Source organism: Branchiostoma floridae, chromosome 4 (assembly GCF_000003815.2).
Source record: "Branchiostoma floridae strain S238N-H82 chromosome 4, Bfl_VNyyK, whole genome shotgun sequence".
NCBI classification, from domain to species: Eukaryota; Metazoa; Chordata; class Leptocardii; order Amphioxiformes; family Branchiostomatidae; genus Branchiostoma; species Branchiostoma floridae.
Window position 1 is genome coordinate 17673124 of NC_049982.1, and position 24001 is coordinate 17697124.

Below are 24001 nucleotides of genomic sequence, written 5' to 3' on the forward strand. Positions count from 1 at the left end.
AACACGCCTGGCATTTTACGCCGCCCCTGATCAATGCAATCCCTTACAACATGTCCGAGCTGAGCCAACCCTGGGATCAAACTCGGGCCCACCGACCCACAGAGTTGGATCCAGATGGCCAAGCAGCCGGTTGCATTACCGTGAGCGCCATGTGATAATTATATTTCCACTTCTGTATCCTTTCATTGGCGTACATTCTCCAGGTACTGCCATACACTTAAGTGTTAGCATCTGGTTGTTCTAGCAAACAGATCTTTGCTAAAATTTGAGAAAGCTAACACAGACACTGGAATTTTGTCTTGTACTAGCAAGCCAAATTGTCAGCCTGCTGTCGCAATTTCTTGCTTTGCCTTCAGGAAACTGAGGACTGTCAAGACACTCCAGTCTGCTTATGATATACAATTACATATAGCAGACAAAGTGATCTTGTTCCAGACTAATTTTCAATGTTATAAAACCAATACAGCCCCTTCGCTCCTGTGGGAATGGCACCAACCTATCAATGTTGCCAACAGAACTCACTGTGACCTTATGTTAGATGCAACTTGCCTATCCTGCCTAACTGGGCAATACTAACCATACCTAAGATTAGTAAGAATTGATGTGAACAGGTATCAATACTATTATACAGTTGTACGTGAAGGACCAGGCAAGATCATTACCAGATCAGATAATCAAACAACTATAGCCTCTTCTCCTTTTGGAGGCACCTGGCCAGAGCAGGAAATAATAATTAGAACAAAGCTTGGGTGGGGCCAGTAGGAATAGTCAGTAGGAGAAAACCAGTTCTTCAGTTTTCAAGGCCTTCATCATGTGCAAGCCTTTGGTAAATTTGCTATTTCTTTTGATTTGCTAGATTTACAAGTATATTGCATGAGGTATTTTTTTCAGTCTTCCCGGTGCTGTGTGACTATGAAGGTTTTCCCCTTGCCACAGTGACATAACCCCACCACTCTGTCTGTACCCTGCTTCAGGGACAGCAAAGGCCAAGTATTTGATGGTAGCACTCCCAGTCTTGTCAGAGTGAAGGCCAGACACACTGCAGCCGAGACTGCAAGCCCAGGAGTGAACATTCCAGAAATGTGTTTTCTCCTTTACTGACTCCTCCAGCAGGATGGTAACACATTGTCACACAGTATGATCAAAGGTGACCAGTGAATATTTGAAAGCTGTTAGCAATGGCCACTGAAACAGGTGGTAAAGGCCATCTGATAAATACTAGGTTTCAATCTAACAATGCACAATTTTCTTCAGCAAATAATAAAAATTAAAAAAAATTGGGAATCAATTATTAAACCAAGGCATTCCTGGCAAGCTTAATTGGGAATGTAATTTAGAGGAAAAATTTAGCACCACAGTATATAATTACAATAAAAAACAGGAAATTGAAAAAAGGATACATTCTGATGAACAACAGGTGGTGGCATGATACTCTGGGTTGTACAGTAAAAGCATGCTGTTTGTTGATTGACACCAATATTCTTTTAGGATGTCTTTTTTGTATATGTTGTAAATTCTCAATGGACTAAATTCCATTTAAGTACACTGCAATTCAGAAGTTACAATGTCAATTTATTTTGTTTTTTTAGTCTCAATCTGTTCTACATGTACCTACATGTAAGGAAGAAGGCACTATCAGTATCAGTGCATCTGAGATTCATTTGTCCAGTCCCCATAAATATCCACAGAAACCAGGGCTAGATTGAATAGGACAGGGAAAGCCATTTCATTAACCTTCAAGGCAAGGTTGTGGCTGTAGGGGGATGGATTAATGTTACACACAATTACTCTAAGTGATGGGCCTGACTGATAGCCATGAATACTTACACTTGAAATGAGAGCACATCTGAAGTAGGAAAAACGATTTTGGATTAGGTTTACATGTAGGTAATGATAGACACATGATCAGGATGTATTGTTGACCATTAGTCATGGAGGCTTGGCAAGACAATCACATTTCTTCATAAATCATGACAGAAATTGTGCTTCACTGCTAGACAAAACATCCATTATCCCCTCGTAAAAGACCACCTGATACTTAACTCCCCAGGATGAAAAATAAAATCCATTTTAACCAAAAAACATTATGAAAATTTGACACATATTGTGTATGACATACAGCATTGATATAACCTACAGTCATATAGTACCTGGTACACAGTATACCAAATGCAAGCAGATGTTGTGTTAGCATTTCCAGACAATGGACATCCAGTTTAGCAAATGCATATACTGTACATGAAAGATGTGGAGGGAGTTCTTGTCTAGGACACAAGTCTTTGATACCCAACATCTTATTTAGCGACATAAATGACAGAATTGAAGCTGTAGTGAAATGTGGACACTGAGACTGTCAGGGACAGTCTGAACATTGAGACAGACTCACTGTGAGACACACTGGAGACATGCCCAACTCAGGAGAAGGAACATGCATAGAAGAATGTGTGGGGGTTGGCCACAATAATAAATTTCTTCACTAAATGTAGTTCAGCTACTCTGGCCAAATCAAGGAAATCCTTTGGATTTAAGGAGAAAATGGGAAAAAGTACACGAATCAGTGACAATTTATAGGAGCAACAGTTATAGTAACTTGTTCTACTTCTTACACATGGGATTCAAAAGTGATACACAGTCAGAAAATGATCAGCAAGAATGATCAGAAAGAAAGATCAAAAAGAGATAGAATGAAGAAAAAGAGCGCTTTGCTTTACTTTAAGATCCTATAACCATTATGGATTACCTAGATTAAGCCATAACTAATGGAAGCTAAAGATAAACTTTTCTTTAGGTTATGACATTTAAATGTGGTCAGAAAGGGCAGTTAAGAAAAAGGTCAATCTTGAAATAAAAGTTACTACCGGAAAAGGGTTAAAACAAAGGCCAAGGCACGCTATCTGCCAGCTGAGTTATTCTTATACTTATAGCCTATGGATGTAGTCTGTTGGGAGTGTCCCAAGTCACGTTTGGTCCTGAGGGGAGCAGACGCCCGTGGAAACGGCTCAAAAGAGACGTGCTAAATGTAGGCATGTCAAACCTACCCCCTTCCCGCATTAGAACGCAGCGGCCCGCGGGGCCGTAAATGTTTTTTAAAAAATCTTAAAAATCAACCGCTTGAATAATGCCAATCAAAATCGTTGTCTATAATCTATGGAATGTTGACTACGATACTATCTGATTTTTAGTTGACAATATCCATATAATAAGGAGCTAAAAATCATAAAAGTTGGAGATACAGCCGGAAAAATGCCCCGTTTTGACGCCGCGCGCGCGGCACGCTATTTCGAAGGCCGCCCGGCGGAGATGCAATTTTCAACTCAAAAGCCACAAGCCGCCGTGCATCGGAGAACTCTGGGAATGATTCCAGGTGAAAGGGCAGAGATCAAGGTTCACTCCAGTGGTTGCACAATTTTGCTACGTCATTCCTGGCGGAAGTTATGGGCCAGAGTAGGGAAACCTCCGAAAGTAAGTGGATATTTTTGCCATTTTTCTTGAATTTAGCAATTTTGTTCATACACAGTGACGAATATAGATATATTGCGATCATCATGGTGTAGTTTCTGTTTCTATTTACGCGAGTTTGGCTTGTGGCTTTAGCGATGCGATTTGAGAGTTTTTTTAGGCAGCCCGCGCACGGCCGTGGAGGGGGAGGGGGGCGTGACATCACGGACGTCCGCGGACATTGTCTGCGCTATAAATTCAACATATTATCATAAATTCTGCGCTATTTGACCGCAGAATGGCAATATATTTTATGTATTGTGTAGAATACCTTTCATAACCGATGATGTGGCATATTTTGTAACAAAAAAACGTTTCACTATCGTAAATGATATGTTGCGTGCAGACACGTTATCGCCATGCTCAATCGGAATTTGTCAGTTGCATGGTATTAATTTCGAGATCATTTTTAATTTTCTAGTTGACACAAAAGGGACATATCCTGGGCAGATCAGCGGAAACAGCAAAATAGAGACTTGTCAAAACTGCTCACCAGAGACAAGGCTGCAGACACCGAGACAACAGATCAAGTTTAGACACGACATGTTTGGAGTTGCAATAATTGGTGACGAACATTGAAAGTTATTTGATCTTATTGTTTTGATTTTTAAAGAAGAAAAGCTAAGTTAAGAGAAACTGAATAGAAAAGCAACCTACTAATAATAATCAGAAAGTTACTTGAACTAAACAGTTATTTTTTAGAATGGGTAAAACATGTATGCATACTAATTAGCACTTACTATTACTAATGTCATTAATTATGATGTTAATTAGGACAACTGCTAATTAAGCATTTGATTGTTAAAAGTTCTTTAAAGTAACATGCAATTTACATCTGTACAACCCATTTAAGTATGCCTACAACATAAATGTGATTAAAAGCCAATGTGTGGATAGTTTTCACCATATATGTATCATTAGCATATTGCTAATTAGCATAAATTCTTAACTATTTATTGATGTTCCTAAAAGTGTGGATACATTCCTGTACTTACATCAACATGCAATATAGGTTAGCACTGTCTAGTTTTATTTCAGGGAATATGTAATTCAAATATGGACAAGTGATATAATTACATGTGTTGTTGGAAGTACTTTAGGGTAATAACCCTCATTTGCATATTTTGTAATTAATGAAAACTACAAAAATACTTCATTTTTTAATGATTAGTCTTACTTTGAATTAGAAACGTGAAGTTCTTTCTTAAGCTTGTAGCATGTTTAAGAAATGCAGATTAATTGAATGGTACTATTGTGGATGAGTAGATTAATTAGGGTTAATTAGGATTAATTAATACAAAGTAATGATGATATATCGAGAAAACAATATTATAGTCTGTCCAGTAATATTATCTTCATGTGCTGAAAATTTGAAGAACATTTGTTAAAGCGTTTGGAAGATACATTAAAAAGCGTGTAAATAACTGTGTGCTTGTGGTCATTTTCGGTGCCATGTCGAGGTCAACTGTTCCCATAGGGCTAATAGATAAGCCTCTTCTAATAAAAACGTCCAACTTTTCAACTTTGAAAAATTCTAGAAAATTTCAACATTGTCGGATTTCAACACAATAAAAAGCATTGTAATCAGAAGAATCTGATCTGTAATTTGAAAGCAGTTTCAGCAACTTTAACCTTAACCAAAATTTTGGTGTGACATGCCTACTAAATGTTACCAAGATGTCATTGACGATGTACCTGGCCAATGAGGTTAAGAAGAAAGTCTAGGTCAGAATCACAAAATGTGGATACCAACATTTCAACAAGACAAGCACCTTTTAAGAAATAGTCAGCAAAAGAGGAAAGCCATCATTTGTTATACACTCAACATGACATTATAAAAATACAACACTGCTTGTTGAAAGATTTTCAACAGAGACATCTGGCCCCATGCACAAAACCATTGGCATCTTTAACACTTGCAATTGACCACATCTACTTAAGTTTAACACTTGCAATTGACCACATCTACTTAAGTTAATGTCTACCTGACCAATGTCATTACTTTTCGGTGATTCCTTGGGTGATTTTCCCAATTATTGTACAAGCATTATGAAGAATCCTAGTGACCTTAGGTGACCACCTGTACACAGAGACCAGATATCATCTGTCCCCCGATTATCTCCTTGGCTGTAGACATACCATCCATTGTTTGCTACTGGACATGGACAAAACTGTTTTCTTCTTTACTGACTCTTCAAGCAGAATGATAACACATTATCACCTGGTATGATCAAAGGTGAAGAGTGAATATTTGACTGCTTTTAGTAATAACTTATACATTTTTTAATATTCCTAGTTTCTTTTCCCAACCTTCAAGTTGAACATTACAAACTAACATACATATTAAAATGGATATTGACTAAATTCTGAAACCTGACCTAGTAGGTTACAGTGTAGCTCAGTCCTCACATTGATATCGTGTCAAAAAGGAAAAGCTTCAGCGCTTTTTTTTTTGCTGTTCTTGACTTACCATGGGTAGATGTGATGGTATGTTACAAGTATATGTCCATTTAAATTGATCACACAATGCAATATCAAAAGAGACAACAAGATGGGATGAAAATGATGATCTTTTCATGTTAAGTTGTAAATTTTAAATACCAAAAATGCTTCCCTATTTTTCTAGAATCTAGATATACATACATGTTCTGATGGACATGTATACATGTAAGATATGGAGAACAGTGGTATGACGTCCAAGCTGGGAAACGATCAATACAAGGGGTGAAACTGAAGTCTCATTAAATCTCTGAGTGCAAACCTTCAAAATATGGCCTACTACTGTTTAAGACCAGCAAATATAACAATTTAATTTTTTTTCAGGAAATACATTCATAAAAGATTATGGCTCTAATTATACAAAAAAAACACCTGTGTATATCTAGGTAAGTGCCTTGTCTACTACTGGGAACAGATCTTGCATTCATCTTCTAACCAGCAAGTGATATTTTTCTTCCCTTCTCTGTCTATTCTTGGAAATCCCCCACTGCGTTGCTGACATCACAATCGATATCACCAGTTCTTTCACAAATGAACCTCTCCAGCAGAATCCTCCTTATAAGGAGTTTATCTGGAGAGGCATTCTCTGTCATGATTGATGCAGGGTTTTCCTCCACAGAGGAAACGGCCTCATTAGAATGCACCTGAAAGCTTGCATCTCTCCTCCAGTCCTATTTTTAGATAAACTAGCTGCCGCTATCGATCCAGTGGTCCTCCCTGGACCAATATAAATAATTTGGTGCCTATGAATGTATGCAGCAACAATTTCAAGGAAATTATACCTCAAAATGTTTTCATTATAGTGCCCCCGGGAAAATAGGGTCTCCGCTTTTGCCATGCTTGCCACAGAATGGTTGACACGCTGCGTGGGTACATCTGCCCCATGAATGTGCAATTTATCCCGGGTTCCAAGCCGCTTTTAACCATTCTACGTCATGGCAGCGCGATAAAATCTGTTTCACAGAGAACCTGTATTCATAAGGATACTGGTGTTGCAAAACCTGATGGAACAGATATTGGGCTAGAATAAGCACCACTATAACACTTGTCTAAAAATCACTCATGCAACATTGTCTTTCAAGATTTGGGGGATTTTCTATTATTGCAAGGGTATGGAATAAACTCAGTAACATATGATATCATTATTCATAAACAGGATACTGAAATTCCAACTTCTTTTTATCATATGCCTTTGTAAGGCAACACCAATTTTATTTGTAGCTTCTCGGATTTGCCTGTCCATTTTCTTTCATTGTCCCCCTCAAAAAATTAAGTCTCGAGAAGAAATAATACAATTTTTGCTAATCACAAACCTATAAATATTACCATATTACCACATACAAATAATTTCCGTCTAAAAACAATGCCTTTTATTCAGAACATTAGTAACAAATCAAAGTAAGGGATTCATTGTATAAAACGTGCCATTAAACTCCTCAGGATGTTTTTTTTTTTGTTATTTAAGTGAGTGAGTGAAGTCATATATCTTCACCCCAGACCTTCTTAAAAAATTCATTTTCATTTTTTTGACCTGCCAATCCAATTTAAAAAAATCCGAGAAGCAACAAATAAATTTGTTGTGGCCTAAAAAGGAGCTGCAGGTTTGTAGGATATTAAGTCAAAACAGAATCAATCATTAATATGAAGTTGCATAGGAAGAAAGTGAAAGCCTTTTGTCACATGTATGTGCTTCCATTGACTTGAGATTGTAATTATCTGTGATCTAAAAAGAGCCTGTCACTCTGTTGAATATGCAGCATCATGCTCACCTATAGAATTCCAATAGAGCAGGTAGCCAATTTTATGTTGGTGGTGTCATGGCATCTACTGATTATGGATTAGACGTTTTCTTTTCCTCCAAATCTTTTGAATCAGCCGGGGACTTGACTTGACTTCATTTAGATTCAAAATTACTTGACAACAACATACAAGTATATTGCAGGTAATCTTCCTGTGGTCCTTATCAACAAACATAAAATTCACAGAATGGAATTGGGGGGGGGGGGGGGGATTTTGTTGCCCAAAAATTTAATAATGATATTCCATGTCATGTCATGCACCCATGCCTGCAAGCTGGTGCTACAACTTACAGATTATTGAAGTTATACCAGATGACCAAAACAGATACAGTAGAAATGTACAAACCTCAGACTCTAAGAACTCGCTAAGGATCTGGGCAGCATTTTTTCCTTTGTCATCTGTTGTCACCTCAAACTCTTCCTGAAAATATAGAGGTTTGTGTAAATACATGTTGATACAATGTATGTATAGGCATTATCAGCAGTTCTGTATGATTTAGTACTACATGATATACATTTTGTATATAGAACAGTTGGTTGTTGTCGCTCCCAAGGTCTTGGGACAACAGCTCTTTCATAAACCAAGTTAATAGTGATTCTCTTACAAGCTTCATGCTTGTGGCTAATGGCTTCATAGTGGGGTTGTTAAACTGTTTTTGTTTTTGTTTGTTTGTTTTGCATACTGCATCATGGCATATAACACACCAGGTTTGTACAAGCTGCAAATCTGGACAGATTTTACTGCTGATCCACTCACACCAGGCAGGACCCCTACTCTTTTCAGTAAGTGTGATGGGTTCTTTAACATGCTTAAATTGTGACTCTCCTCAGACACAGGGCATCTCTGACAGAAGCTAGATACTCATTTACCCGAGTAAAGTGAGAAAAGTTGTGTGAAGTTCCTTTCCTAAGGGAACGTGTTCGGTGACAAATCAACAGATTTGAACCTCTGGGCTACAGGCCAAACTCCCTGCCGTTAAGCCAAATGACTCCACATTTGGCTATGGTATAGTGAAATTGATAAAGCCCTACACATGTACATTATAAATGACCACTGCAGGGTTTAATCTGCAACACAATCCATGTTGCTTGTCTTTTCTTGAACATGTACATTTACTTGTAGAGATCTGGCAATCTTCTTGAGTAATTAAACAGTTATATCAATACATAGGGCATGCAAGAACCATACTTGTGTCACCTGTTAGCCAAGACAGAAGGACAATCATTCTGATGAAATGACACAAACATACACAGTCAGTAGGAGGATCTCCCGGATACATTTTGTACATACATGCACACCCACACAAGTTGTTACAACAATGCATGCACATGTCCTACTCGTGGCCATGTTTACTGACAACAAGTTCCACATTTCAATAGCCAAAGCCTTTGATATGACTTTTATTTGACCTACATGAGCAAGTAACAAAACTGTTGTTTATCAGCAAGTGCAATGACAAGAAATTAGACTTCCATGGCTTTTAGCCCCATCCTATCTCATAGTATATGCCGATATTTGGAATGATCCATTTAAAGTGTAACTGAAATGAAATCGTCTGTAGCATTTTCTACCAATAATGTAAAAAATTGATCTTTTCTGAAAAAGTCAATGCAAGTTTCAAATCAATTGTCCGTCCGGAAGTCCCTCAAACAGCGACATAAAAATGTGTACTTTGAGCTCTTTGCTGGAACTAATTAGGAACACGCCGTGACGTCATTTTAGTTAGTCCCTACTAGCTGGTATGGTTGACTAGGGGAATAATGTACATTTGATAGACCCGTATCTTATAAAGGAAACATAATTCATTGACGAAACTCGGCACGACTAAAGAACACATACTTCACTTCACTTGAAGGGAATTTCGTTCGTATTCACGCCACTAAAATATATCTTAGAGGCACTTGAAGTTGATGCACGTACCAAGCGTGCGTAACGCAAGCGAAGCGGGGAGAAAGTTCATTATTGTAGCGTGTGGAATAAGCGGGGATAAACAGCCATCGCTTCTTCTATACACAAATGATAGCATGAGCTTACATTATCCTCAGTAAGGAGGCCATGCTGTACATTGATTTGAAGATGTTTTCTAGCGGAAGCGCAGAAGTTTGTGCCTCTTTGCGGTCTCCGCTTGTGCCTGCTAGCGAAACCGGGACTAAAGCTTCGGTCGCGTACAAATATACAACAGCTGAGCAACTAACTACGTACAGTTTGCCAGGATTTAAAATGAGAAGCAACCTCATTGCCACAAGAAATGCGACTCAAAATACATTCCCACTCAAAGTATGTGTTTGTTTACAAACCTGTAAGCTTTTATCGGATAGATAGTACGTCGTAGACTGACTATTTCTAGTCGTGAGCACGGCCGATAGCTAAACGCCTGCAGATTGTGACGAGTCCGTGAAACATTTTGAGAGTGACTGTTCTTTCTGTCTCATATTTGTCTGCACAACAGACAGATTTCGTAAGCTCCCAGTGATTCGAGGAAAACACACAGACTGGTGTTTCCGTGATAGAAAATTCGAAAAGTGTGGTTAAATAATAGCGCATGGCACGGGGCCGCCATTTTTTTGTGAGGAATTTTTCTTTGTTGTTGACGACGAAAAATCCAAGATTCACTCGTAACTAGGTTTTACGGAGACCATATCAGTACTACATATCAATGCTACAATATTCATGACAAAATCTAGCGACAAAAGTGCCAAGTTTGTAGCTACACGAGCAAAAAAAACGAGTTATCGATGACATAGTAACGAGTACGTACATGCTTGTGGTCCCGCAACCCAGATATATTTTCCTTTGTTTACATGCTCAGGTTACGCTAGAAGTTTTTATACAAAACCAAACTATTTTAACTCACCTATCAACAACATGTCCACCGCTAAGACACTACACAACAGACAGATTTCGTAAGCTCCTAGTGATTCGAGGAAAAACATACAGACTGGTGTTTCCGTGAAAGAAAATTCGAAAAGTCTCAGGATTTTAGCGCACGGCCGCCATCTTTTTTGGGGCCATTTTTCTTAGAGTTGTTGTTGTTGACGACGAAAAATCCCAGATTCGCTCGTAACTTGGTTTTACTGAGACCAAGAACTACAATATTCATGACAAAATCTAGTGACGATTTTTCCAACGTATTTTGAATACGGTCAGCAAATTTTCGTGCTTGAAAATCTTGGGACAGCGTCGTTTGTTGTTACGAGTTCGGTATAAGCGGAATCACTTTGTTATGAAATCTATCCGGACGCCGACAAAGAATCCAATGTAAAATCCAAGAATCATTTGTGCTGTTTTGTGTCGGAGTCTAAGCGTACAAGTACTTCACAATAATGGCACCGCAGTTATGACCAGAATAGGCGAAATACAAGGTAAATTTACAGGGCGAATTACTACTAGTATGTGACAGATAAACGTCCTGCAGCTGTGATAAACTGTGGCGAATTCACCCTTCTCCGCGCGCGTTCCGTGACTGGAGTCGGCAGACCAGCGGTGTCAATAGTTGGAACTTTTCCTGCGATAATTCTTCTGGTCCTCCTACAGCTCTCCCCAATATAATCTCAAGGTTCATGTTGAAGTACGAGGGCTCGAAGTGTGCGGAGCTCGAAGTGTGCAGAGCCATAGATGTCGCGGAAGGAACCATGCCGATGCCTCTGAACAAACTTGATACATAATTTTGTACACTGTTTTCTAGCTCGCCGAGACTCTCAATTTGTCAGCCACAGTTCTGTCATTTCTAACTTTGGGGAATCTGTGCATAGATATCCCCTCGGTAGACTGACTATTCTTACAGCTAACGCCATGTGGGCCTCCTGCGACACAATAACTTCTACTGGACTTTGTACTAACACGACCTGTAGTACAAGACGCCATTACAGCGGACGGGGGTAGAGCTACTAGAAGAACGCGACTCTCTAAAATGACGTCATGCATATCATTTGAATTCGCCCTCGGATGCACCAAGTCGCACTTTTTGAAGACGTTTTAACATAACTTCCCGACCGAATTATCACATGAAAAATATTTCAATCTAATAGCGAGGAAATGATCCTCTAGATCGTTAGAAAATAAATTGTATTCAATTGTATTTCTGCAAGTCTTTAAGTTAACTGCTACATACATGTACATGCAATCAATGACAGTGTTAACTTAGCCAACAACAGGGTGGGAGAAAAGTATTGTTGTCATTACTGGTGAATTGAAAAATAAAAAACTTCAAACAACCTACTGAATATATCTATATATAAGTTTCAATGTTAATTTATAATTGTTAACAAATCTAACAAGAAATTTGATTGTGAAGGAAAGCTGCTATCAAAGACTCAAACAAATATCTATTCTTGGACACACACACAACACAACAGCATATTATTTGTTGATTTACGTGCCTGATGATGTTTTGAAGTGACATAGACAAATCTCTCCAGCATTCACTTCAACATTTAGCCACATGAGCTTAAAGCAAAGTTGGGTATCAGCTCAGCAACATTCAGGTCAAAGGTCATTATGCCAGTGGTACAGAAACTCCAAGAAGAGAGATTTTGTCAAGTAAATGTTTTCCTAATCTTGTGCAAGGAGCACTGTCACCAGCATGGAAGTTGTGCTTGTATGACCGATCACCTCCTTGGAATATTGATTATATTAGTACATGTATGTGAAACAGGCAATGTTGCGAGTCTATGGCTCAGTTTACATGAGAAAAAAATGACTTGTTCAAAAATGTCCTACGACGTTCAACAAGCGGCACGTGTCCTACAACGCTTTTTTTTTGTCCATGTAAAAATGAAAATGACACTGCGGCACACCACAGCACATCATTTTCACACAGGCAAAAAATGTGTCCCAGGACACAGGCCACGTATTGAACATTGTAGGACATTTTTAAGTCATCTTTTTGCCTCCTGTAAACTAGCCCTATATAAATCCCTAAGTTGCACTGTTTTCAAGACCATCACAACAAATAACCTTTTTATTTAGTGAAGACAGCAAGATGTACATTGATCTGGAACATGGGCTTTATTGTGAATCCCCATTAGAAGAGAGTGCAGACCTGAAATTGACCAGAATGGCTTCAGGTATATGCAGAAAACTAAATCAAGCAAGAAATGAAGCCCCTTACATGTATGTACACATGCATAGCAGAGATACAGTTCACTACATGTACCAAGCATGTATGTTGCGTTTGAAGGTGGTCATCTGTAATTTGTATTATATTGAATAATATACATCAAGCCCATCAATGATAGAACACTAGCCAAACAAAATCCACTGATATTTTTGGCCATCATCAGGAATAATGACTGAACTCAAGTACAAGTTCTGGCACGTGAACATCTACAAACTCTTCATCAGTATTGCATCTATTTTGGTTAAGTGAAGACTGATGGGCTGTGATAAATAGGTATATGTGTAGACATTCTCCTTCACATCATACAGTAATACTGTTTAGTGCTGGTATTTTCTCTTTATCTGTTGTTATCATCATCATAATCATACCTTGAAGCTTTTGTCTCCTCAAACAGAGATTTAATTGGGTATGCTCTAAAAGCTTTCCTGGAAAGCACAACACCATGTTATTTTTGGTATGCCTGACTGGTCTTAGTCTTCAGCGGATAATTAGTGATATCATGTTCCTGAGTAGCTGGTGTGCTTTACCATGGATCCATTAATGATACAAAGATTCACATCAGAAGCTAGAAATCAAGATGTTGATGATTGAAAATGAGCCAACTGAGTCAATCCATCAGGATTTTCATTTCAGGAGGAGGGACTTTCAGGGAGATGGCAGGGCCACCTGCTGACAATCAGATTCAACCTGTTGTGTGCTGTTCTCCATACATGTACATGTACCAGGGTGATCGATAACTGTACCGCCTCTTCCAGAAATAAGATGCACAATACAAGTTTTGATGCATACAAATGTAGTTAATATTATTAGTTATTAGTATGAAGTCTTTAATGAATGTCTACCAAAGTCTTAAGGGTTATTTATGATGATTATTTTATAGGTGATGCCCAGTACTGTTTGGTGTCAGAGAAGGAAAAAATCACTCAGTGACTGTCAACTGAATTTATTGATCACCCCTCCTATGTAACTGCTAATAATAGTAATGTGTCAATTGAATCACATGCAAGTTTAAGAAAGCTACATCCTTACTTCCTTGCAACGAAATCACATTGCCCACATTATTTTTAAAAATGTCAGCACAATGACCTTTGTTTCTTTATTTTGGAAAAGATGTCATGCTGGAAGGATTACTGGGATCAGTCAGAAATCCTTGCAGAAAGGCCTTCATGTCCACTTACACCTGTGTCCAGCAACTATGTAATTGATGTAGCACGTGTCCAAGTGCTCTTGCTCACCAACTTTGAGTGAGAGACTGTTGCATAAGCGCGTGCACAAACACACATACATCATACAATGTACACATTATGTATAGAAATCTATAACCTATTTCGTAGATATCTATACATACAATTTCATACATAATGCTGTAGTTGGTATAAATTTACATAACAGTAAATGTGTATTCTAATCCTTCCTGTATACATTTTTGCATCTTGACAAATAAAATCAAGGATATACAAGGTGAATTGCAGCAATGACATCATGCTGCATTGCTGGGTACATTTTGCTGATAGCCTTCCTTTTAAAAAGTTTTATCACCTTTCATCAGATACAGCTGTTTACATGCTAGCTCACATGTCTGCATTTGCTACAAGGCTGGTGCACAACACAGTTCATTACACATTTGTCTTTTGGCTTTGGAAAGGTTCATCATAGTACAATAGTACAAGTAGCTGGATAAGAGTTTATGCATCAAAAGGAGAAATCTTATTACTAGTACTAGTACATTGTATATCATGCACTAGGGATGAAAATACACTGTGCACGATACAACATCTCTTTATTTATCATACAACATCGCTTTACTTATCTCACGCAAGTCTGGTCAATAAAAAGATGGCAAAAATACCATCAGTGTTTTTACACACACAATCTACCACATCGATCACCTGCTGGATCCGGGCAAATATGCCCCAGGAGAAAGAAGAATTTTAAATCCTAACAAAAGATGGCTCATATCTAATTATGGATTATTCATTAGAGAAATGATGGTCTAAAATAAAAAGGGTAGGAACAGGTTAAGATTATAAAATTAAATCCACCTCAGTAAAGAAGTCACCAAACAGTATACAACTTCCATTTTGTGTTCCATTAAAGGTTAATTTTTATGTAAAAATTACTGTACTTTGATGACACCATGTTTAACAGTTTACTTTTCTGTTGCCTTTAGGTCACCAAAGTCAAGCTTACAGGTGACACCTTATGGCTTTTAAAAAATATCTGTGACATAAATGACAACATGACATAAACCTATGAATACATGGAATTTAGACATAAACATCCTTGGACAAAAGAAAGGGTTTTTAACAACATGGATGACGGGGATGCACAGATACCTGACAACAAGTCTCCACCTTATCAGATTCACACTGAGAGGTCAGGGTCAAAGAGAGGACCACAATCACCGCAGTGATTATGGGCTACATGATGATCAGATGTGTACATGTGTGTGGTACTTTTCAGCTATCATAGTGGCAGATGTCAGCTGAACCCATTGTTGTTTCAGAAGATGCACCAATATCTTGATGACCTTAGGACTAGATATGGTAGGAAATCGAAATCAAGTTTCAAGAGCTGATCAATCCAATGAAATCAACTCCTACTCCAAGAATGCATGTGTGTGTGCATTAAAACCTACATCTCTCAGGTATTTGTAGATACATTCTCCCATACATGTATGGACATGAACATTTCACCTATCACCATGGACAAAGGAGGTTGCATCATGCATAATGTACACTGTCACATTGTCATATGGAGTACCTTAAAATACAAAATCTTGTAATCTTGACTTCCTTTTCTTGTTACCTCACCATGTGAGTTTGCTAGTTTTATCTAGCCCAAATATTGTGATTAGGATCTAATAAACAGATCTGTGCACAGAGACAATGGGATTAAAACATTCTTGTCATGTTACTGAAATTCTTTATAATTCCATCAACATGGACAAATCCTGGTCAAGGGAACATGGTCCGTGCTGTGTGAGGTTCATCAAAACAAATAACAAACAAAAGAGATTTTGCTTCATCCCAAGGAAGCGAAGTATTGTTTTGGGCTTGTCTGTCTGTCTGTAAGTGTGTGCACACAATGAAGCATTGCATAATGGGATTTTTCTTTCTATTTCTATTTGCAATACTGACACAATACAGTAGTCTACATCGTCATTTCGTTCCTTTGCGTAGAGCCATAGTCTGTATGGACTGAATGACTGACTGCACTATGCTGGGAGAGTGCTATAAAGGGTGTGGGTATGAGAACACAGTTGACAAGGCATGGCCCATAGAGCCCAAAGTATGGCATACTACATTTCTAAGATAGTTAGACTTGTAGAGAAACAATGTGAAAACTTACCACTTTGTTCATGAAACAAATACACCTGTTTAGCTTGGCATCTTTCTTGCAGAACTGACGAAACAGCTCCCGACCAATGGGCTGCTTCTCACAGACGGACGTGTAGTCACAGTCTGATGGACAAGAAAAGAAATTTTGTTTAGAGGTTTATCTTTTTCTTGTACCATCCATTTCTTTATCAGACACTGGAAAACATAGAAATAGTAAAATATGATTTCTCTCTTATTGCTTATCCAGATTGAACTACCAAATTCGTGTTTATGTACATCAGTCGACAAGGGTCACTGAGGTGTCATTCATACAATACTCAAGTGAAAAATTCATACAACAATCCAAGTTAACAAAACAGCTGCACGGATGTGTGTTTATAGCAGGGAGAAATTCCCTTTTACTTTAGCCAACCTAACTGATCTCAAGGGTCAAACTGGCAAAATCTTGTTCGTAACTGAAGAAATCAGCAAATAAAGTTTGACAGCCGCACACTACAGATGGACAATCCTGAGCGTTGAGTGGTGAGGTCGTACACTACCAGTGCCTGTTGTAGAGTGTAGCTATTAAGTGTGTTTGTTTGTTTGTTTTTTAATTGCCATACATTATAGAGATTATGTGGTATGAGGTTATTGGCAATTTTTTCTTATGATATAGAGTTAATATGCTCAACATAGAATGAATGACTTGGAGCATTTCCTGTAGGTTCATTATAATTGTGTCCATGTAAGTGTGTACTTTCTATTACAACTTAATGAAAAAACTCAAAAATAAGACTTTTAAGGTTGATGTGTTCTTCCTCCTATTGACTCATCCATGCAGCTAGACTATTAGTGAGAACAGAAGGAAGTCAGCAAGGAAAAAAGCCTGCAAAGAGTATGATGAAGAAACACAACATTTGAGCCAGCCATCTTACACCAAGCCATACTCATTATGCAGTCATAATTGATATGCTGACTAGTGTCAAGACCGTTACAAGAAAACAACACCAACTTATCAAGATGGATTTATAGTGTGCAAATTAAAGACTTGTACGTGATATGCCTCACGTACCCTGGCCTAACATCACACATTGTGTACTTGCTGTACTGATTTTATGAGACATAAATTGATGTTTACCATGTAATACTTCATGTTTCATGTGTTTTCTTAGTAAAATGATATCACATTTATCATAATTCAGCCAACCATCTGGCACAGCCAACCATGTCCAGTGGTAAGCCATATTATTAATCACTAGTATTTCGCTAATAAAAATAATATTTATGTTTCTAACATGTACTTGCAACTTCAATTTGATCTTATAAAACAGTCCTATCAGTTTTACATTTAGCATTTTGTCTGGAGCACATATGCACACAGATTGAGTCATTGTTTAGAGCAAATGTGACTGCAACTATATTGTAATTTGTAGTGGTTGATATCAACTTTTACTATTCCAGCTTATATACATGTAAGCTGAGGCTAGTTTCATACATATTTTTGCAAAGTATTGTTGACGACTGGTAGTTTGACATACTACTTTGCAACTAAGTCAAGGTAGTGACAGGCTACCCAGGGTGCAACTGTGCAGATGATGAAGCACAAGACTGATGGCAAACCATCCCACACAGAAAATCTAATCAGAGAAAGTGGGCCACCCTCCAATAACCATCATTAGCCCAGCATCATCGGCCCATATTTCACCATTAATGCATCAGAGAAGATGGAAGAGTGCAGTAATAAAGCAGACAGGATCAAGCAGTAACTGTTTATTACACAACTTTGTGGGGGTAGCCATTTGGTATTGAAAAGCCCTCCAAAATCATCCCTCTTTTTTCTGAGCACTTCCTACATTAGTGAATGGGTAATGGATGGCTCTTAGCCATACAAATTGTAGATTTGTTACATTTTGAATGCCATATTGATCTTACTGGCGGAAAATATGTGACTACAATGTATATTGGTCAGGTTTTTAGCAGAGCTACAAATGTAAACTATGGCAATGATGAAAAGCCTTTTAGGTAGAAGCCATAAATGTTTTCAAACAACAGCAATTTTAATCATACGCCATTTATTTTGTTCTCAATATAAGGCATTGGCTATTTCATGAAATTCTGGTTGCCAAGTGGGGGTGGGGTGTATGTGACTTATATTACATGTACAACGCCATAAACTAGGCAGCAGGTAGGCAGCTCGGTTGTTGTATAACTACTGTAAGTCACCTCAACTCTGTCTCTGATAAACAAATACGATTCTAATCTCCCCTAGGGGAGATTGGAATTCCAATCTCCCCTAGGAGGATTCCAGATTCTCCTAGGGGAGCATTGACATGTAGTTGTACACAGCCCTGTTTGGTACTGTGATGGCCAGCCTGTAGCTTATCACACCTCCTGGATTCCAATCTCCCCTGTGACATATATATCTATTGGCTACAGATAGGCCTGCCCTGTTGCAAGGAACTTTGGAACCAAACCACACCTCTTGTTAGACTATTGCTCCCTTATTTGCTGACTAAACTCAAATGTACACAATAGTCCTTTTGAGACTATAGTGTAGGTCAGGCTTGTTTTCAACAAATGGGATTACATTTCTTCTGATAATTTTGCTCCCCAAAAAAGAACTAGTTTTACATAGAAAACTTGCTTCAACTTAGTTCAAGCTAAATCACACTAGGCAAACATAGCTTAAAGCTGTACAGGTACTATCATAAAAGGTTTCTGCAACTGAAAAAAACAACTAGTTGAGTTGCTCTTTCTACATACATGCCATTCTAAACATTAACAGTATTGTCATATGGAACTGTTTCATATCTGGTTAACTTAAGTCTTACAGCAGAGACCTGACATAGGTCACTGTCCATGTGTGTTCAATCACAACTCAGTTGAAGCTGAGCTTGAAAATAGAAAAAATCTGTACATAGTATGAGAAGGCTGTCACACTACTGAATCCCAGAAATTATACCTCTGGCTTAGATCAAGGGTGCTGAAGCTAGCCACTGTAACCCTGACCTATCCCTCCCCTCTGGTTGACCCTCTGCCATGCTAGGGTTAGTTCAGACTTGGTGACACAGGGAAAGGTCAGCCAAACTGTGTACAACCCACAGCCTGCTCCCTTCAGAATTGTTTACAAACAAGCCTGACAAATGCATTGTTTTCTCTCATCACTTAGGGTCAAACAGGGGAAGGCTGGAACATTTCTGCAGTCCATGGCACTGTGTATCACAGATCGTAGAATCATGGGAGAGCATCACCTACAGATGTACATGTACATATGGATATCAAAGGATAGATAAATCAGAACAGGTAAAATAAGAAGGCTTATGATTTTTTCAGTATCAGGAATTATCATACAAAAAATGCACAAAGAAATAGAAACCTTACTGCATGAACAATGAAGCTTGCCCCTCCAAAGTAATAGTGCAGCCCAGCACTTTTTTTAGCAAAACTTAACTATTCAGAATTCTCAAACATACGGTATTACTGCATGCGCAGGTACTACCACTCTTATAACATCAACACTTATAATCCCACTATTAAATTCTTTAGTATGACTCGGCCGGGGATCGAACTCACGACCTACCGAATGCAAGGCGAACACTCTATCCACTAGGCCATTGCACCGGGCATACTGCATTGGTACATCTCTTTAAATGACATTAAATTCATGTATTTTTTCTCATTGGCAGTATTACGGCATCCGGGAGAAGTATGACAGTTGATGTTATACACATTTTCTAGGGCCAGCAAACTTTGTTTAGCCCCAAGCAAAGGTTATCACATCCATTACCCCAGTAAGTCCTTGGCCATAGATGGATGGTGTTAACATGTTTGGGCACTCACTGATAAAACAGGTACCAGCTTGCAATATATGGTCATGGGCTGATGGCAAACAATATACTGTATTTCTCAACATTGAACCCTGGACAACATTAGAGAGCTTGCTAGGAGAAGTTCTGTTATTTCATCCAACTAGAAGAGAAATACTTTCACAAAAATGCAGAGTGTTTTCCCTATAGCCTGTCGTCTAGTTACTCGCACACAATACTAGTTTTACTATGCCATTAGGCTCACCCTATAATATTGTGTGCAAGTAGAAAAAAAGAACCACTCTATATTTACTTGGTTTTTGGACTAGGTCATTAACATAATTATACTATACCATTAGGATTGCCTCAGTATTGTGTGTGAGGAAAAATTAGCAAACAAATTGTTCATATCTATACAACAGTACAGTACAGATACAGATACATGTAGAGGTAGACCTGTACCTGTCCCATAAAAAAATTGATTAATCTGTTATTCATACATGCCACATTTTATTACCAAGATGTAAACTTTCCAATAAACTAAACATTTATATTCATAAAAATTGTTTTTGTAGGAATATATCCTGGGGAGGTTGGGATGAAGTCCAGGATGCAGGGAGTATCATTGCATTTGCTCTGGAAACTTGCAAAGCTTTCACAACAATCCTATTGACATTATGTTATGAGTTTTGCCTTAACTAACCTGCCCAATGATGATGGACATGGCTAAAAATGGAAGCAACAATTTAAGCACAAAAGGTGGGAGAACCAACAAAGTAAAAGAAGACCTGTACAGACCATTGAAGAGATAAAAAAATCTCACTCCCCACAATCTGCCCTGTCTTACTTCATCTAATATCTATGAATGTTGTATCCTTTACATGACCAAGAGAGACACAGTACCTACAAACCTGTTCCATGTACAAAATTTTTACAAGGCGTCTATATCCAGGTGCTAAACTGTACATAGGCATAACTTGTAACATAGCCAGCACATATTTGCAACATTACGGCAGCTTGGATTGATTAGGGTTCACCTAATTTAATCATCTCCAAAATGACAACAGGACAAGTTTGTTTCAAAAGACGTGATGTGCATGGCATGGAAGTGAATAATGGATAAGACACAGTCACACAGACAGGCAAGGAAGAGGATACATACCAATTTTGTCTCGTAGATATTCACACTCCGTGATGTGGGGGAATTTGAGTATCAATTTCCATTTTTTACTCTTTCCTTTTCGTTTTCCGCCACCGCCTGAAAATACACAAATGGATACATGTTGACAAACTGATGCAAAAGCAGTTCAATGGCAACACATTTAACACATTTCAATATAAATCTTGAAACAGTCAGCAGGTAACCTTTCTTTGATTCATGTAAGTTAAAACCAAGGTTGACTGTTTCCTAGGCCTAATTGGGTTTTCGAGCCCATATTTTCAGGACATGGTCACTGAGCCCTGCTAACCCTTGTTTAATAGGATTAAGCTGGCATCAAGTAACAGAAAACAGAGCTCACCTTGTAACAAGGAGCTTGCAAGGACAAACTAATGAAAAAGTATGGAACCACTGAAATAGCCATTTGCTGTAAAGAATCCAAGCATTTCATGAATTCAGAAAGGTGTGGTCTTATTGGCTGTGCAATGGGCTCTATAATTGCTTTTCTTGTAACAAAATGTTACCTTTTGGTAAATGTTGCATGTACATGTAATTTACAGAACATTTACCAAAAGGCATATATTTTGTTACAAACAAAGTAATTACAGAACCTCTAACACCCTCCTCCCCAACAGATTTCCTATATCTGCCAATGATTTGCCAGTGGGAGTAATGAGGACAAACCAAGAGCCCGCACAACATCACAACCCTTCTGACCAGCAGTGTATTTGTCAAGGAAAAGCAGATTGCTGTATTTGCAGTGAATGGCTGTCTACCGCTGAGCAAACATCTCCTGCAATGGCTGCAACATTTGATGTGCCTCACATGCTCTGCTAACACTGTCTTCACTGCTTCCATCCCCTGGAAAGGGGGCGGGGAGGGGGAAAGAATGATGCAAACACTGGAGCCCCATCATTTAAAACATCAATTCATTGTTCAGAAACTATTCAAACTCATCATATGTTGTCCTTGAAAGGTGGGGAGGGGGGCTAAGTTAGCGCGGCCTGTTCCTTCTTGAAGCAAAACACAAAGACATACTGACAACATGTGCGACAATATGCAGAACTGCTTGGAGAGGCACAATTGGAAAATTAGTGTCCTACTTCTTCTACTTTTAGGGAGAAATTAATCCCAACATTCCATTATTACAGATTTTCTTTAAAAGACACTAACTTCTGGGTCTCTTTCAGTAATGTTTTGAAAATTGTTGTGTGTGGTCTTTTGGCAGCAGATTGGACTTTGTGTTGGTGTCACTTAAATCAGTGTGTAAACATACCCCTGCTTACTTCTGATCTCCGAAAATCTGGTGAGCATAGAACATTCACATCAATGTTTAAGGAAAGATTTCCACTACTGAATCAGGACTGCAGCATCACAGCTGTATGGACTCATTATCTTTTGTTACATAAAGGTTTTCTCAAATTTTATCCAAGCTTTGCCAAGCCACACAAGGAACACACCTTTGGTTGTGATGCAGAAACAAGCTACACATTCCAACAACACCAAAATCTCTGACGCTGTGCAACATTTTATCAATGTTTTTGCTTACGTCGTTACATGAAAATTTCCCTGGAAATATTATGGACGGCCAACAGGGATTTGATGATAAGAATCATGGAATGATCGATTATACTAGACATTTTTCATCGAACCTCAACCTGTGCATGGTGGCACAAGGAAAGGCACAGGCAATCGATCTAAGAAAATGCGAGCTCCATTACAGATAATCTTGACTATCATTCCCCAGAAAAATGTTTCCTTGTCGTCAGAGCTAAATATTTTTCGTACTACCAGCTGAACTGCAGGGGTTAGCAGGGGACATCTACGGGCTACTTCGCACCTTTTCCCAATCTGGACTTTGCTGTGCTATGCCACACAAGAAAGGGCACGCCTCTGGCCGCGGTGCAGGAACGCGATCGATCATATCATCTGCCATATCCACAAGAACGTTTCTGGGACAGTTTCTGGACTTAATGCTGAGGAAACGCTGACATGTGAAACACACATGTACACAGGAACTCTGCACCAGAAATGTAACAAAATGTGGCGCGGAAGCCACCCTCGCTCCGGCACGGGATAGACTAATTACTTCCCACACAAACGTTGTCCACGAGGTGACATTTTGCACAGTATGGCACAAGGGATCCAGTCGGTAGGGTATATGCTATTCAATTCTTACTAAAAGACGCTGAAAAATAAAAGCAACCCTCGGTCTGTTGGTGGTCGCTTGCTTATAAACACATCGACCTGTCCCCGAAATGGCCAGTTGAAAAAACATGGCTACTTGCGGGTTGACTCGGCACCATAGCACCGCCCTTACCTTCTCTAGCCTTGATGTAAACGGTATTGGCGACGATATTTTCCAACTCCATAGACGTGGCACCTTCCTGCCTGGCCAATCGGGGATTATCGAAGGAGAACTGACGAGGATCGGCAGGAAAACCCAAGGTAAAGTCCGTCTGTCAGGCGGTAGGTGCCGGGTGGGGGCTGTGATGCAGGCTGGACTAGCCGAATCCCGAACAATCGAAAAATTATGTAGGACTCGTCCAATCACCGCTTCAGGAAGCATGAAATGGTCTATTCATTCTTTGTTTTTGCAGAATAATGTTATAATGTTCTTTAATCACTATTTGTTTGATAAAAATACTATATTATTGTCCTTTCTTTAAATTCAATTTTTGAATTCTATTCTGTGGAAAATAAAACATTTGAACACCACACATCAACAATGGACTCTTCCAGTGACCACGTAACATATCACGTCGCAGAAGTAGGTTCGATTGACCTCAATGAAAGAATG

At 38.7% G+C, this 24001-nt stretch overlaps 1 protein-coding gene and 1 long non-coding RNA gene across 4 annotated transcripts in view; one reads left to right on the top strand and one right to left on the bottom strand.

Annotated features, from left to right (window-relative positions):
* Positions 1-23736, bottom strand: part of LOC118414302 (G protein-coupled receptor kinase 5-like) — a 35985-nt gene extending 12249 nt beyond the window's left edge. For 2 of the 3 annotated variants that reach the window (XM_035818262.1, XM_035818263.1), the window contains exons 1-4: positions 23522-23736; positions 21205-21300; positions 16268-16380; positions 8143-8217 (exon numbers count right to left, since the gene is read on the bottom strand). In XM_035818262.1, the coding sequence (XP_035674155.1) occupies positions 8143-8217; positions 16268-16380; positions 21205-21300; positions 23522-23573 (336 nt within the window). In that variant the 5' untranslated portion in view covers positions 23574-23736. Of the gene's footprint in view, positions 1-8142; positions 8218-16267; positions 16381-21204; positions 21301-23041; positions 23107-23521 lie in introns of those variants that run through there. The other variant, XM_035818264.1, reaches the window with a different exon arrangement.
* LOC118414373 lies at positions 3043-4927 on the top strand. The gene is made up of 2 exons (XR_004830953.1): positions 3043-3462; positions 3920-4927. It is a non-coding gene; the product is annotated as an uncharacterized LOC118414373 (long non-coding RNA).
* Positions 23737-24001: the final 265 nt, after the last annotated feature.